General features: G+C 28.4%; 1 protein-coding gene across 1 annotated transcript in view; it reads left to right on the top strand.

The window, feature by feature from the left end:
* LOC114124687 (uncharacterized) overlaps positions 1-15219 on the top strand; it is a 176482-nt gene extending 161263 nt beyond the window's left edge. Inside the window, exons 7-12 of the mRNA XM_050198755.1 lie at positions 11015-11245; positions 11368-11511; positions 11603-11808; positions 13673-13824; positions 13935-14007; positions 14658-15219. Of these exons, the coding sequence (XP_050054712.1) occupies positions 11015-11245; positions 11368-11511; positions 11603-11808; positions 13673-13824; positions 13935-14007; positions 14658-14670 (819 nt within the window). The 3' untranslated portion in view covers positions 14671-15219. The remainder of the gene's footprint in view (positions 1-11014; positions 11246-11367; positions 11512-11602; positions 11809-13672; positions 13825-13934; positions 14008-14657) is intronic.
* The last annotated feature ends 3318 nt before the right edge of the window (positions 15220-18537 follow it).

Here is an 18537-nt window from a genome sequence, read left to right as displayed (position 1 = left end):
GTTATTTTCAATGTAGATAATTAATTTGTAATTTTTCAAAAAAAAAAAAAAAAAACGGTCGTATCTATTTCAGAATTTTAACGATTATTTTTCGAGTTATTAAACTACACTAAAATGACTAAAATACATACATTATAATCATACGTTGTGGTTTTATATGTAGTATATAATATATGCTATTTTTAGTCTAATATTTATTAGTTATTGACCTGGAATATAGGAATATTTGGAAAATATTTTTTATAGATGATAAAATTGTATTAAACTAACATTAATCACTACAATTTTTAAATCATCGTAGTTCCTATAGTTTCTAAATCAATGTTTCCCAATCTTTTTTCTTCGCGGCACACTAATCCCAACCCATATTTAGCTGTGACACTTTGTCTCTGACTTAAACATGTATGCATATTTTTTTTATAATAGGCTTTCATCAAATATTACCAAAGTAGTTGTATATCAGTATATTATTACTAGCAAACAATTAAAAATGGTGTATTTATTAGGATAGAAAAAAAAATATTATTATTATATTTTTCCCAATTACCAAAATTGTACGTAAACGTTTATTAATAATCGTGAAATTTCATGGCATACCTATAGAGGTTTCGCGGTACACCAATGTGCCCCGGCACACCGGTTGGGAAATCCTTTATTATCCTTTATTATTAATCATTTATTATGAACTATTAATTTTGAGACTTAAATTATTCAAATAGGTAATGTTATTAAAATTTTTATTTATCGACTTATTTACATAAAAATTATAAAAATAATCATTTACATAATTTAAAATTTAATAGAATGTTTTTTTTTATAATTACTTAAACAATGTTATTGTTATTGGACAATTATTAAACGATATTAAAATTTTAAATACTCTTAAATATAAGTAATTCATTTTAAAAACATTTTCAAAAACCAGAGTTTAAATTATTTCACAATAAAAAAGAAATACGAGGGGAGTATGCATCATCATATGTTATATTGAGTTGGTATAATAAGGACGTACCCAGAGCATTTTTGCTGCGTCAGTGATCGAAAATATAAATCACACTATAATACACATAACTTGGCAAGAATTTACAACTTTAATCCGAATCTAATACGCACAACGGATATAATATATACCTGCTTCGTAGGTACATGTATATGATATGCAGTTTCTAGTTTTTTTTCTTCGAATTTCTCGAATTTTTGCTTTATACATTTTCTCCTTGATTTGATATGTAACTGAATGACCTACGACTTTGAGCTTAAATTAAATATTCTTATCCTCTCTTCGTTGTCCGAGTGATATGTAATACCATATAAGCGCCGATTATTTTTTAACAGTATAAGATGCTAACAATTTGAACTTGTGTAAACCATATTTTTCAAAAGTTGGATACTAACTAGATAAAAAAAAAAAAAGCAATTGAACCAATAAGTTTTTTAATTTATATTTTTAACTTTAGAAAACTTGAGTTATTATTTTAACAAAATATCTATTTATTAAGTAAGAAATGTAAGCAATTTTAGGAATTAACTTATATTCTAACGTTTACGAAACTTAACATAAACTAGTTGATCAAAAAGACCAACTTGTCTAGATTTTAGTTTTTAAGAGTATAACACCGATGATCGATTTATGAAAGCAGTAAGTACTATATCATCATTATTATAATTTGTGTTTAATATATGCGTGTACCGTTATTATGATAGCGTTTTAAACGATATTCGATTTCATGGAATTCGCATTTAACTTTCCATAATTTATACCATCGGCATAAACGCGCATATTATGGTTTGTGTAATTACACAACGATTATCCGAAACTTAATAGGTTTGTCACAATCACGCGTGAGAATATAATTAATGACTCTTAACGATTGATGATGATATTATTTATGCTTCGTGCGTTATGCTCAAAGTATCTTGCTCAACTCGTATAAATATATATTTATTTTGTAGTATTTACTTGTACAGTGGCAAGTACAGCGGCAAATGCTGCTGATTATTTTATATCTTGTTTTTAACTTATTTTGATATGGAGCTGTCAATTTAGCTTGAACAAAGCTACTGTAGTTATTTATGAAATAGTTTTGTATTTTATTTTTTTATTTTTCAACTTGTCCAAGGATTAATGGTTTCTAACATGTGAATAAAAATGCTTTATCCGTATTTCTATACTATTTCTAGAAATTGAAAACTATTTTTCTGTTTATTCAGTATTAAGTACACCATAAGTATTATACTATGTACCTATACGTCTAAGAGATTTCAACAAGATAATAAATGATCGTACTTTTATCGATAAAAACCCAATTGTATGTTATTTCCTGTTATTTTTTACTCGAGATTTAATAAAATAATAACTATAAGCAAATTGAACAAATTAAGTAAAAAAAATTAGTTGGTAATTTGCATACCAGTCAAATTTACCAATAGACAAATTCAGCCATATCAATTACTGTCCTGGTAGGTATTCGCCCCATAAAATAGTGCATGTTTAAATAAATAAAACATTCATACTTTACAAAATGTATAACTATTTAATAGATTGATTACAATTACTAATATTTTTGACTTATCAAATTACTACAGAATTTGCATTAGCATTAATAAATAATAATACAAATATATAAAAATTTGGCTTGATTATTTTATAGTATTTTGTTTTTTATATAATACAACTAAAGTAGTTAAAATTATATTTATGCTTTTCGAGAAAAAATAATGTTCATCATGTTATATACATATTCTTATAATCAAAACTTCATTTTCAAATCTGTTAAACCTTTGAAACGAGTTTTAAACTTCTTCATTATTTTACGCGAAAAATCTTTATGGTTATTTGACACCTTGCACCTTTCAAAAGTTCCAAGCATAAAAATAAAATTAAAGTTACAACGTTCGCCTATAGTGAGTTACTTCTTCATCGAAAAAAAAAATCAGTCATTGTACCGCATACATTATAGCCATACACTGCAGGTTTTCAAAGGAACAATAATTTATTTACTTATTAGGTAAAAATAGGTCTTAGCCCATTTACAAAGGCTTAACTAGTAATTAGTAATTTAAATATTTTGGTGCAAACAATAATAACAAATCAAATAGAAACAAATATTACAAATAGAAACCCGATGATGGAAAAACCACTAAAGAGAACAATATATATTTTTTGTTTGATATAAAACTGTTAATGAAAAGTAACTTTAATAGTAATCCTCTTATAACTATACATTATCTTATTTCTTAGAATCATAATATTTTATTTTATTGTGTTTTGCATCATAATTTATATACTATTTTCATTATAATCTATTATAATTACTTTAGAAATATTGAAAATCGAAATTAATATAATCTCCACTTATAGTGGATTTTAATTTATATAATTAAAAAATGTAATTACAAACTAAGAATAAAATTACAATTTTAAAAGTTATATATGTTATATATTGAATGATATTATATTCGTATATTCGCGCTGCTTATTATATTGACGTGGTATTATGAAAAACTCAGCTATACCGTCGAATCGCTGCTCGCTTACCATTTCAGTAAAGGTCTACTGAAAAATGAAATTAATAATTCAAACTGAGAATCGCGATAAAGTGCCAAAGTGCAAAATTGCAAAAAAAAAAAAATCGAAAAAAACTCCGTGTGTTTGTGTTTAATTATTATTAAAATATATAAGTAACGACAGCGAGACTTATCTCTGTATTGGCGGGCGGGCAGAGAGTTTGCGGGCCTGTGTTTAATATATATAAGTACTGACGTGCACTACGCTCGTGATATTAATGAACCGGAAACTCGCTTGTAAAAAGGAGGCTTTACACGCATTATTATTAACGCCCGTTCGGTAGCGGGTCCGTCAAGAGAGGAAGAGATGGACATAAAATAATTGTTATATTATTTTCATCATTTTTTTTTTTCATAATCATTCTGTAGGCTGAAATTTTCGGGCGCGAGCTTCGATAATAATTATGATATTTCAGAGTCTATTATTCTATAAATTATTACATTTTGTGTGGGGTGTATAAATTATAAAAACTATATGATAAATAGTCCGTGGACGAAGGTTGTAGAGATGTGGTACGTGCAGGACACGCGATTATTGTTACTGAATTGTATAATATATTAATGCAATGATGATGTTATCGCTGCGGCGGTCGTGCGGTTGCGACCCAAAAAGGGATGAAAAACGACGGAAAGCAAACAATAACGTGAGCGGAACCGTCACGTAGGATAGGTACCGAATAATTTTAATAATATTATTAGCATACTCATCGGATAAGTATGTTTATACGTATATTATACACGTGTGTATGACATTCAGTGTGATTTTTTAAACTCGCGAATAACCCGTAAGATTCTATTTCCTACCTGTAAACGAGGAATGAATAGATTTATACCATAGTATTATTATTACGGCTCATAACGAAGCCCAAAAAGAAATTCTTACCTTTCTTTTCTGTAACGAAATATAGCGTTTATGGTTTTGTATTTGTAAACGTCGAGCCATTTTTTAAATTTAATACTCTGGAAAATATCTACATGGTTTTTAAAACTTAAAAACCACAACTTATACAACGTAATGTGGTGAACGAAAATGCATTCTTCCGACCTACTCGCTTTAAAATAATCACCGCCTCGTAGTTCTATGAAAAAATGTTGGCGATAAATATTTAAAAAATAATGAAAATAACTGCGAGCGAACACGAGAGCAAAAGAAATTATGAAAAATTCTAAGAGATATTAAAGAGATATTATGTACCGCATGCGTTCGCGTAAACGACGATTCGAGAATGAGTTGAAGGAAAAATAACAGAAAGAGGATTCGAAAGAGTTGTTAAACTGCAATTTCAATATTTAATCTACAGCACCGGAATAATAGAGTGACAGACAATAAAGTGGTGGCAAATCCTCCGCCCACCACAGACACTACGGTGTAAAAGTTTTTAATTTTTTTCCATCCTCCGTATAAATATATTTATAGCAAACCACCGCAACGCTATGGTTCGCATGTCAAGTTGAAATAAACGCGTTAGTTTCACAAACACACACACACACACACACACACACACAGATATTTATATATTATCTGTTTGCATTTTTCAGAATAGCTTTTGTTTTTAAGTTTCATTGAAAATTATTAGACTAATATATTTTTACAACCTTCGCCGCTCGAACGCGGCATCTGTTCAATGGTGTTTTAAATTAATGGCCCACGAACCGCTATTATAGCAACAATATAATATTGTCTAAGTCTATATACCGACACCTTCACAACCACTAACATAACCTACACCACTATCGTATTTATGGACAATAAAATTGTATACTCAATAATTTCGACGACAATGTATTTTCTCAATCGATTTGTATGTTTTTGCGGAAAAAACTTTTCTTCCTTCACAGCTATTTGAAATACGATTAAGTTATTTTCATCTACAATGCCATGGTATATACTTTCATAAATTAATAATCTCATTTTTAATTTCATATTTTTATGTACTTATAATATTCTTGAAAAAACGTTAACGTTCACCAAAAAAAATATCGAATGTTCGACCAATATTATTTATAGGAATTTAAATGCACAATTGTCCTGCTGTGTAGCTATAGTGGGTAGATACAACACTATGCAATTGTACCTTTCATACAAATAGTTTGGTATGATGAGAAAATGATTGTGATGACGGCATATTAATAATTACTCGAATAACAGAAATAGAAAAATCACTCAATAGTTTGGAGAGCGTGCTTAATATACGGTTAAAAATTTATTCGGCAGAGTTATAGCCCGATTGCATCATTGCCTATGGTATGATATAATAAAAATAACAGTTAGTCACAGCATATATGTATTGTTATATTATCGGACCAAGAGGAATCGAATACATTGTCTAACGAAAAATGCTCGTTCAGGATATTGAGAAAGTCTGTACCTACCCCTCCCCCCCCAAAAAAAAAAACTCTAAAGCAATTAAAAAATAATTACTACTTGTTTTTTAAATTAAATATTCTTATGAAATCTTACGCATCAAAATACATTATAGTATCTAGTTATTTTCAATACACACACTTATCGAATAACTCGATTTAACAAAACATATTCGTTGAATTTAATATTTAAAATTTAAAACTAATCAAGTTAACATCATTTTTATACTTGGCCGTATTTCAATAAACACTACAGGATCGTTACAGTAGCGATGCTGCAGAAACCGAATAAACAATAAGTCGGTACCTAATCATACTGTTTGGCATCATAATGTCATACGGGTAGCTTAGCAGTTAGATTATGATTATGATTATTATTATTATTTATTTTTATACTTTTATATTGTGTATATTATGTATTTGTGATTCTTGTATTATTAGGTTTTGGTAGAAACTTTTTAGCATTATAACACTGGGTTATTTTTGGTTTTTCTTTATGTATCCGAAATAGATGCCAAAAATAGTAACATATAAATCGATTAATCGTGAGTTATCTTGACGGTCGTTCACCACTATACATAATACTATTAATATACTGTTGGACTTTTATCCGGGACGCATCGAGGCATAGTTCCGAGAAACATATTTACTATCGACTTTCAAAATAATTTAATACATACCATATTAATAATTACACACTCAGTTTATTTATTAGTTTAATATTATGAGTTTTACAAACTAATAATTTAGTTGAGTTTTAAAAAAATAAAACTGTTTATATACGTATAAACTTTATACCTAAAATTGTTAACTCCTAATTATTTTTATGGCTATTAATACAACGTTAAAAAGTAATACATATTGTATAGTGTAATTTTGTATGCTTTATAGTGCTTTTACAATTTTTATGGATTTTAATAGTTTACTGTTCATGATAATATAAATACGTATAAACATTTTTTGTGTTTTTTTTTTCTGTCTGAGTAGGTAGTAGACGTTCTACTACCCACGAGAATCAAGATAAATATTTTACACAAATATACGTAAATGAATAATAAGACCAATTCTTGTATTATAGTTAGTGTTTCTTTGACATTATGATATCATTTTGATACAGAAAGAACACCTACGATCGTAGCAATTTAAACCAATTTTAGTATTTATTTTTATTTCATTCTTCAGTATTACAATTATTAATTTAAATTCTTATATTTGACATGCAATTTTTATCAGCTAAACATAAGTACTAGAAAATTCTTTTTAGTTTGATAAAATTAATAATCTAAAAAACAATTTTTAACCTACTTCCTGAGTTAAACATTATTCACTAATTTGATTTTTTTTATATATGGTAATTTGAAGGTTTTTTCGATGAATTTTTATGTTGGTTTTTTTTGTATATAATATTAATTGTACTTACGAAGCTTAAAATCATCATTTTGCAATTTTTAGAAGAAAAAATATACTTTAAATCATCAATATAATGTTTTATGCAATTTATATTTTAATTTATGTTGTCTACAGTTTAGTAAAGATACATACAACAATTTTTATCATAAAGAGTAAAATATTTAAATAATTCATTACCATTATTGGATGTATTTTTGTATGTTTTTAAAAATATTAAAAGTATACTGGAAAGCACTTACAATTAAACTATTAAATGTATATTACAAGCTGACTAATTAATAAATAAATATAATTATGTATTCGGTAGTTTTCTGTTACAATAATAATATTGTGTATAAAACATAATATTATATTTTATATTTAAAAAAAAATATATTAATTATCAAAATACGTATATTTATTTGGGCATTGAGCTATGGTATACCTGAATATTACTATATTTGTTTGATCTCAGTTAAAATTCCTTTGTTTACTTTTATTTATTTATTATTTTTTTTTTTTTTTTACAATATGAGTTCAGAGTAAAACGTTTTTAAGACAAGAAATCTGTTCATAGAATTTGTATGACTGGTGTTATGAAACTATCTAAAATTGTTTCAGTTCGTGAAACACAGAAACTTACCATCGCGGCATCGTCCCAAACAGAATACGTGCTAGAGATTCGATTGATGATTTTTGAATCTAATTAAATAACTGTTGGTTTATTTTCTCAAAATATTTCTTTCTTATTGAATATTATATTCAGAATTATTGAATAGTTACAAAAGCGTGTTCCATTAAAAATCCATACTACCTAGTGAATTATCAGAATATGTTTTGAATAAATAACAAATTATATTCTTTATTTTTAAACCATCCTACGTAATTGCTTATTATCCATATTTGGTGCTATATTTTATATCTCTTGTCGTATAATACAATTCGATATCCTTTTTATTTGTAATATATAAAATACTATAATAGTGATGACTTTGATTAGAGTAAACATAGTTTTTGACGATGATTGAACGACGTTAGAAGTTACTTTGGTCGATTGTTAACAAACTTGGACTGCTCAAGGCTTTGATTGGAAGTTTGGTGGTAGAATTTCTAGTAGCACCCTAGTCTATAACACATACACGACATAAAATGTTATGTAGTCTAGTGATCAGTCATTCGCTTTGTATCGAAAAAAACAACTTTAGTGTAGCTAAATTGCATATCCAAGGCGCCGTGTTATCGTAGGTTTACTATTGAAATATCACGAAACAAAAAAATAATTATTATAAAAGATACCGCTACCGCATAACATAGTTATAATAGTGGTACAAACGTTGGAATGAAAAACTCTGAAGTAAGTCAGTGTTATCGTGGATATAATTGGTTTGTAGTGAGAGACTGACTTTATTTTTTCGTGGTATTTATTTTATTTTGACCTAATTTTTAATTCGACAATTCGCCTGGGGAGCGAATTATATTGCTAAAAATAAATGTCTTTGCTAGAACTCATATGACTCAAATAATATATATATATATATTTAACGTAAAAGCTGCGAGTCACCAATAAAAGAGTTCTGCTGATATAATAGTCGTTGGTGATTTTTTTAGAAAATGCATACGAGGCGTATACCAACACGTCAACACGTCTTTCTGAATTGCAATATATTCACAACAGTTCGTGATCTTATAGTGTCGACAATGTCATAAATAGCTTAACATTATAATTGACTCGTTTTTTATCGATTTTCAACAATTACTCGTATTATATAATATACATACCTACATATATGCATAACGACGTATATGGATAATAATTGACGCGTGTCACTTTAATACAGCAAATTTTGGTGACCGGCTTAGCAGTTCACATGCATCATTTTATATTTTTTATAATATGGGCCCTTCGCCCTTGGGAAATGTATACCTACATGACCTTTTATATCAAACGCGAAATTATACATGTATTATATATTATACATTACTTCAGGAACTCTGAAATGAGAAAACGTATAACATTTTCTTGAACTTTTAAGTACACCAACCGTATTCATATAACGTCTCCCGTGACAATTTAAAATATTATTTATCACTGACGTTTCTCGTAAGACTATATTATTATCTCCGTATATATATGATAATAATACGTATCGAAATTTTTCTATAACCGTATCCTCGCAATGTAAAAAAAATATTTTCGACGTGTATACGATAATCCTTATCATATTCGTGAGTCCCGGCGGACCGATATCCGTGCACATTTACGCGATTATTCTTAATCAAAGCGAATATACTGTGTTCATATTATATACGTACTCAGTAGTAGACTCCATCGATTTTCGAATATCTCTTATAAAGCTATCTAATATGTTTTTTTTCAACAGCTAAACAATAGAATACGCGATATAGATATCGTTTTCATTACAGTCGTACACAGACCGATTGACGAGGAGTATTTTTAATATCGACTACACATTATTTTCTTGTAGGTATATTTGGTTTCTATAATTTATTAATTATCGCGATACATTATTTTTACTTTTAACATGTATGTAAATGCATGCGTTCAATTTTACGGTTTCTATACGACGGTTATCTACAGCTATGCTGTATAGTAGACGCATACATACATATACATATATTTATATGTATATATCTTGGTTTTAAATATGGATTTCGCGTTTGGTTCTCTCCGTGAGTTTGGTTTGGTTCGATGCAAAAAAAAGTTAGCAAATAAAAAATCGCACTCGCGATCGGCGACGTTTGCGTGGGAGAGACGGGTGTAAAGAGGACGGAAATAATATCGTCGAAAATATAAATCTCGACGCGGAGGGCGAGAAAAAAATAGTAAAAGAAAAACGCAATATAAATAGCGTACTCGGCGACCGATTGGGCATTATTCATTTTTCTCTTTTTCGTTTTATTTTCGTCCGCGGTCGTAAACTCGCGTATATGCACGTTGAACGTGTTCATCTATAATAGTGTGTGATGCGTGTCCCACTATACGCACAAAAGTTTGACGGTGATGTATTATGGGATGTCGTCCGTGAACTAAAAACTCTTCTCTCTTCTCTCTTCTTGTTATATACCTCTCTCTCTTTCTATACATATATATATATATACTCTCATCTATCTCTAAATTCTACTCGTTCCTTCTTTTTCTTTCTCTATATCTGCTCCTGTCTGATCGATTCGCAGCCGATCGTTGATTGCCGGCGGGGCTAGTGCGAAAAGCGCTTTTTATAAAAGCCCAAAAATCCGCTATACACAATTGCAGGTGATCATTACACTGTCGGGATTCTCATGTCACGCGCAGGCGCTGCAATGAAAAATTAACGACCCCAACATCCAACTCATATCTATATAATAATATCAATTTTGAAGCATATCAGACTTGCAAAATAGACAACAGGGTTACGGTGATAATGATAATAATATAAATATAAAATTACGCCCCGCTATGTAAATTACAAAATCAAAGAATCATTGTCTTGACGGTCTATACTCTTAATCTCAACCCCTTCTAAAATACTAACTTTTTTATCATTTGACTACCTTTTTTACTGTATTTCCAACCCTGGAACTTGCTGTTAAGTACCTACATTGCTTGATTTAACACTACTCGATTTGCGCGAACTTTTGTTTCATAATGTATTTTTTTGATTATTAATGGTTATTTTTCGAAATGTGATTACAGACAGACACGATGGAGGTGTGTTCCAGCGCGTCGTTGCTTGGCCAACAGCTCACTCTCGTTGAGCTCGAAAGGCTTTCGTTCATCGGACCTGAAGAATTCGTGCAGGCGTTCGCCAAGGACAGTCCACACATCGATTCTTCGTTCAAAGACATGAAAAAGACCAAAAATCTCGAGTCGTATGTCCACTGGTTCAACCGGCTCAGCTATTTAGTAGCATCTGAAATATGCAAGGTAAGCTCCCTCGTTTTTGGCTACATAATAATTGTTTTATCATTAAAATCAATTATTATTATTCTTATTATTATTATTATTATTATCGTTGACATATTCGCTTCACGGCTTTCATGTTTCAGCATTCCAAAAAAAAGCAGCGTGTAAAAACCATCGAGTTCTGGATTGAAACAGCCCGGGAGTGTTTCAACGTTGGAAACTTCAATTCACTTATGGCCATCATCGCAGGGCTAAACATGTCGCCGATAAGCAGGCTCAAAAAGACGGTAATACTAACGATTGATATTACGTTTTTTATTGGTGTTGCAATTACACGAGCTCGGGGTCCGTTCATTGTTTTTGTTTTATCATTTGTAGTGGCATAAGGTGCAACAGTCCGCTAAGTTTACCATACTGGAACAATACATGGACCCGTCGTCCAATTTCAGTAGCTACCGATCGACACTCAAGGCAGCTCTGTGGAGGAGTGCCGGTGCCACCGATCAGCGTCAGAGGGTTGTCATACCGTTCTTTTCGTTGCTCGTCAAAGACATTTACTTCCTAAACGAAGGATGCCGCAATAGGTGATTATAATTTAAATTATATTAAGTAAAGCTATGAATGTGTAGAAAATACTTTGTCTTTAGCCTGTTGAAAAATATAGCTTTCTAAGCACACAGTTTGAATTAGATATCAATAAATTCAATTATTAAACATTTATTTTGTATTTGTTTTTCATTTTTCATAATTTTTATTTTAGATTATTTTTAATCTTTCTTTGTATTACGCATTATTTGATTTATTTTTAAACATTTGATACTGGTTGTGTTATTATATTCAGTGAAATTTGTTTTAAAAAAAAATGTAAAATTTGTAATAAAATAAGGTTATTAAGTAATTAGGTGCACTAAACCACCGCGCATGGCAGTTGTGAATACTTAAGATATTTGTATGATTAGATTGTATATCAGTATAGTTAAACAATCATCTAATTTATCTTTTTTTTTTATAAAATATTTACACTGTATTTTCATTTTTAGCGCATTTTATATTGCATTTTTAAGCATATTCTTTTTTGGACATTAAATTAAATTATATAATTATTAATAATAATTATATTTATATAATGTATATTTACTATTATAAAAACAAATGACATTAATTAAATGGAAATATTATGATTTGTAGTTAGGGTTATATATTTGTCGTTTTTTTATATACGTATTCGTGTATACATATATATATATATATATATTATATATTATGAAAATCAGATATCAAACTATATATTTATATTTGCCAAATGTAGGGAGTTATATTTACCTATAGTCTAGTTTGATATTTTTATGACCTTAAAGAAACAAAATATATTATATACTTTATCTCATTTCCTTATTATTCGGAATTTTTGAATTGATATAAATCAACAAAATAAGTTGAGAGATAACAAAATTCATTTAATTTAAATTTATGTTTTTAAAAACTTTAACGTTTATACTGTAAATAATAGTAAAAAATAATATTCAGAACTTTTGTTATTGGTTAAATGTTAAAGACGCATAAAATGTAAAACAACATTTTAAATTTAAAAATAACATTTCGTTATTATTATGGTTCAAATTTTATTATGTTATTTGTAGTTAATATACATTCTATAATCTTTTTATAATCTTTTAATATAACTAATTTACTAGACGTAATAATATATTGTTTCACTAATTTAAGTTCATTGCATAGCCAGATCTAGTCTTCAGTTAGGTATTAAACAATGTTTACTGTTAATAGATACTACATTTCAATGTATTTCCGTTCTTTGAAGTAATTTTTTCATCTGTTTTCAATTGTTTAAAATCTATATAATTATTACGTCTATATTTTTGTAATGTATTCACTGTATAAATTCAACCCGCCAATATGTTAAGTGTGTAAATTTTACTATCCTTTACAGCAGGGTTGGTTAATCCAAATAATCTTGCGGGCCACTTTATAAATGCATTTTAATCCCTTGGATAGTATACAACATTATGTATTATGCATATTAAGAACCAATAGTATTACATTATATTATTTGAAGCGAATACAAAAAAATAAAAATATTATTATTGTTATTTGAGCTGGTCGTAGATTGACCACCCTTACTTTGCAGAGTATTAAAGATAGTTTTGTCATTCCGCTTAGCATTTAAAATGTAGTAATTATCAATTGTTCCGTTTCGACTACACGCTATGCAAATTAAACGAAATAATTATATTTTTTATTATTCATAAAACCATGATTATGTTTAATAATATAAAATATGTAGAGGTTTATGCCTTCAGTGCTGAACCGAGGAAACAATTGGCAGTATTAATACGTTGGCCTACGTTTATCGATTAAACACTTTTTGCAATTGCTGAATACGATATTATATGATAATATGCTCAAAACGAATTACGATTTTATTTCCAGGCTCGACAACGGCCACATAAATTTTGAAAAATTTTGGCAACTGGCCAAGCAGGTGACGGAGTTCATTACGTGGAAACAGGCGGCTTGCCCGTACGAGAAGAACGCCAATCTTGTCTTGTTCCTCCTCACCACGCCAGTGCTCAACGAGAAAGGTTAATTTAGTTTGTTTGCTTGCTCGTTTTTTCTTTTTTCTTTTTTAATCATAGGAATTGCCGTTTTTAATTTTGTTCTTATTATTTTTGTTTTTGTTTATCACTTACAGCGCTCACATTATTGTCATTCGAACGCGAACCACCAGACAACAGCGTGGAAAAAGAACACTACAAAACCCTCAAGTACGTTTGGGCTTTTTTTCCGCTCTGTCGGATCAAATCATAATTACGCACAGAAATAAAACGCCTCTCTAATGGACAAACTCATTTCAAATTAACAATATTATTATGAGTTCTTGTACTGTTTTTTTCCTGTCAAAAAAATGATGCTTGACCATAAAACAATTAAAAACGATGTGTACAATGACATTTTAATTTTAAAACATCTATTCGATGTGATCTACAAATATCGATTTCGAACAATTAATCTGTACCATTGAAGTTAACAATCCTTCGATACATTTATTATTTCGACTATTTACACTACATTGATTTCGCCCAAAAAATATAAAATATGGTAAAATAATTTAGATATTTATTATATTATCTTTATCAAATTTAAGTTAATCAGTTAGTATTAACTATAACTATGAGTTAATAGTATGCCTCTCGGCGAAATAGCATCGAAGGAACGCTATAGAAACTCCTATTTGTGTGAAAATATCATAAAGATTTTTTTGTTCTATACATATTATACTATACAAACTTGAAAACTATTTTCAATTGCATAATATTTTACTAGAGTAGTTTAGTAAAGTTTTTAAACAAATACGGTGAAATAGAAAGCTATATGAATTGAATGAATTATTAATATGGTTTGTTTTTTTTTTCAGGACTGCATCGTAATGTGCTGTATTCTCAATTTTTGTATACACTTCTGGACTTTTATTTTCCACTTCTTCTAAAGTCTGTTTTAATTTATTTTTATTTTTTTCAAAGCACAAAAATGTGTAAATGTTTTTTTTTTTTTTTTTTTTTTAATATTTCATCTTAGCATTGACTTTTATTATGATGATTATTATTATTGCACTAAAGGCTTCCATATTAGTGTCGCATTTTGAAATAATGTATATTATGTATTTTTACGAAAATTAAAATGTTAAGAGAAAAAAAATAATTGTATAAAATTGAATAGGTTGTATTTTTATATGTACTTAAACCGATTATATTTTATCGAACGTATGATTTCCACTTCATATTAAGTTGTTCAAAATATATTGTCAGTATTATTTTCAAACAGACTAACAAGTTCCTCCTAATCAATTTGATTTAATTTAATTTATCTATTATTATTGTATTGTATTGTATTTTTTTTTTTTTTTTGTATAGTACAAACTTTTATGAATTTGTATAAATCATGAATAAAAATAAAAAAATTCCCTAATTAAAAGTAAATCAACATCTGTGTAGATATTTTGTTATGCAACCTATTTCCTTTGTCACGTTCCTTCATTCATCTTTGGAATTAAAAAAGCAATATACATTATTTTTATAAACAAATGATATACCAACAACGTTGTCAATCACATCAAACGAGTACCTATATTATACATAGGTACAAAAATTAATTTAGTACATTTTAAAGTCTATTTTATTTTTTTTGCCTAGAACATTTAATATTGATTTACCTCTATGTACTAAAATTTATAATTACAAAACTTACTTTACAAATGTTTTTTTGGAGACTTTTAAGTATTAAATTAAAAAAATAAATAAATAATTTTTGACGACAATTTTAAAAATATGTGCACATCATTACGTGTATTTTATCAATTATTATTCCAAAATATTATCGTTTAATGCATATTATAATTTTGAAGTGAATAGTTTATTCTTAGTGTATAAGCTACCATCGACTCAGGCGTCGAGAGAGGAAACAATATGATGGATGTTTTGATATATATATATATTATGTTTGGTTTGCATAAAAATATTATTCAAAACAGTGTATATACTCCTATTTTGTCCGTTGGAATAAGTTGTTCAATGATTAGAACTTTTATCGATTTTTTTTTTAGGCAAAATACGAGAATACTAGATTTTTTTTTCCTAACCGTTACAGTTGCCACAGCTACCAAACAATCACATATATGAGATTAATGTTGTAACTTTAAATTATAACGTAAAGTATGTAGGTTTCCTTTAGCAACCTTTGCACAATATAATTACGTTACCCGACCGATTTCGCTTTACAATACCTAAGTTGCCCCTAGCAACCAATGAATTATATAATAACGTTACTTTACTAACCTCGTTGATAACATTTTTTTTTTTATTTTAATCATAATTTTAAAAACATAAACGATATTATGATTATCCGTGCACCTGCGAAAATATCAAGCAGTACGTCGCGTTTTTTTCACTTGAATTATCTTCTATAACACACATTGATTTAAATTAATGTGTATATATTTTTTAATTTTTGTGACCGAATAATGACGGTTTTTGCGATGACCTGTAGAGCACTATAAGGTTTTTAGATAAAGACTTGATATAATATTAACATTATTTTATACTAGCTATCGTTACAGGTAATTAAAAGTTGCTTAATATACTTAAAAATAACTTTTCGCAGATTTAAAGTGTTTTTTAAGTTTATTTTGTTCTTAATTGATTATCAGCTGGTCGACAAGTTTTCAAGTCGCATAGGTAAGTGTTGACTCTTGTGTTGTACTATAAATTGTTATTAGTATATAATATTTTAGCTTTGTTTCTGTCGTTCATATATTTACATAAGAGTATTTAGTTTCGTTAGTTATTGTCACTGCATCCGATCACAGCCTGTTCAAGTGTTTTCATTTATTAGCCTTTTGAACACGAAAGAGAACACGGCGCGATGCCAAATCATTAAACTTTACAAAAATCGGTACAATTTGCTATTATTCATAAGAAAAAACGTAACTATTATTTTGAAAACACCCGTCATGTGAGTAAAAAAAAAAAAAATAATTAAAAAGATGCGAAGATTCGGTATTCATCGTACCTGTACGGGCTGTATAACTTTATTAATAACCCAAAATTAGGTACTACCCATCGGGAGTAGTTTTCGAGCGGTGTTCGGTCGCAGTGTGTTGGAACAGCGGCGATCACTCGTTGAGGTCAAAATATTAAACGATGTAATATACAATATTACGAACTCAAAATCACTGAATAATCGTTATAATATAACTACCATACTTTAAGTACTACAGATCGAGCGAATCGTGTGACCAGCTGGTCGTACATTGCATTATTTATAATAGTCTTCGCCGCTAACCGTCATATTAGCTTATATTTAGTGATCGTCGAGTTTTCGGGAACGCGTACAAAACGGCAACGCCGTACTTGTGGCACCGGATATGGTGTGGTGCACACGCACAAGCTCACAAAGTCACAAACACACCATACCGTTGGGTATGAGTTTTTAATGGTCTGTCAGTGTAGGCCACATACGGTTGTCGTGTATGTTTAGTGTAACATATAAAATTCACCATGACGTATTCAAGAATGCTCGCCCGATTTTTTTTTTTACATTTAACATACATTTTATAAAATTCTTTTTTTCAAAATTTTAACTTCACATATACTTTAGACCATTTTTTTTTTTTAATGTTCATTATTAAACAAACGATTTTGAAAATTTTGAAATGTTGATACACCAAAACTAAAATTTGAACGAATGAATCCTAATTAGAAACAGCGTATACACCATGGATAAGATGGTCTTCCAAAAATATGAAATGTATGAAAAATTGGATCTACGATAACTAAATTACAGTAGTATTTATTATACTTAAAATTTTATATTTTATTAATATTCTATATTTTATAAAATATTGATGGATTGATATTAATTATAATTATTGTTGTATTTTCAAAACATCATAATTTGTAAAACTAGCATCTGTTCTAATATATTCCGCTAAATAATAAAAATTTACAATTTTTTTTTAAGTATCTATAACATTTTCAAGTCTTGCTCAAAACTTACACATTTCAGTTATAATTCAAAAATATTCAATCATACAAACTTAAACTACCTACTTGAAACTTTCTACAATTACTACTCACTTTATATTACAATTTTCTTTAGTCAATTACATTTTCAAAATATTTATATTACTTATTTAATTTTTGTTGTATTACCGTTTAAATGATTTTATAAAATTAAAATTAAAATCAAAAAAAATTAAGAATTAATAACAGACAATATTTTTCGTCATAATATTGTCAAGTGTACGAAAAATTTGCAATAGATACTTACGAATATACGACCTTCACATCTATAACATAAATAGTATAACTCTACAGTCTACAGTTCTACACAGTGTCCGTGGCATGTGTATCGCTCTTTATGTATTTCGATTAATTTATTGCATTTTTATTCGTAATTATTTCAATTTTTCTCAATACTATCATCATTTTTTTTTATTTTTATTTTATATTTATTGTTTCACTATTTTGGGTGTGCAGACCCCCTGTAAGTTATAAACCATTTATCATGGAATGCGAAAATTGCATTGTCCGATAAATTTATTCGTAAAATGAAAAACTGCAGGTGGTTCTTGCGTGTGGGTGAAAATTGAAAATCATCGCAATATATTTACTGCGATTAAAAAGAAAAACTAAGTTCGAAAGCAAAAGGTTGTTACTGACAACGACTCCTCCGTGTAATTATTTTGTATTGGGCCATACATGTTATAATAATAATATATACATATAAGTATTATATAT

The sequence above is a fragment of the Aphis gossypii genome, chromosome 1 (genome assembly GCF_020184175.1).
Source record: "Aphis gossypii isolate Hap1 chromosome 1, ASM2018417v2, whole genome shotgun sequence".
In the NCBI taxonomy this organism is placed as follows: domain Eukaryota; kingdom Metazoa; phylum Arthropoda; class Insecta; order Hemiptera; family Aphididae; genus Aphis; species Aphis gossypii.
Note: the sequence above shows the minus strand (reverse complement) of the source record. Positions and strands in the feature narration are given on the sequence as shown.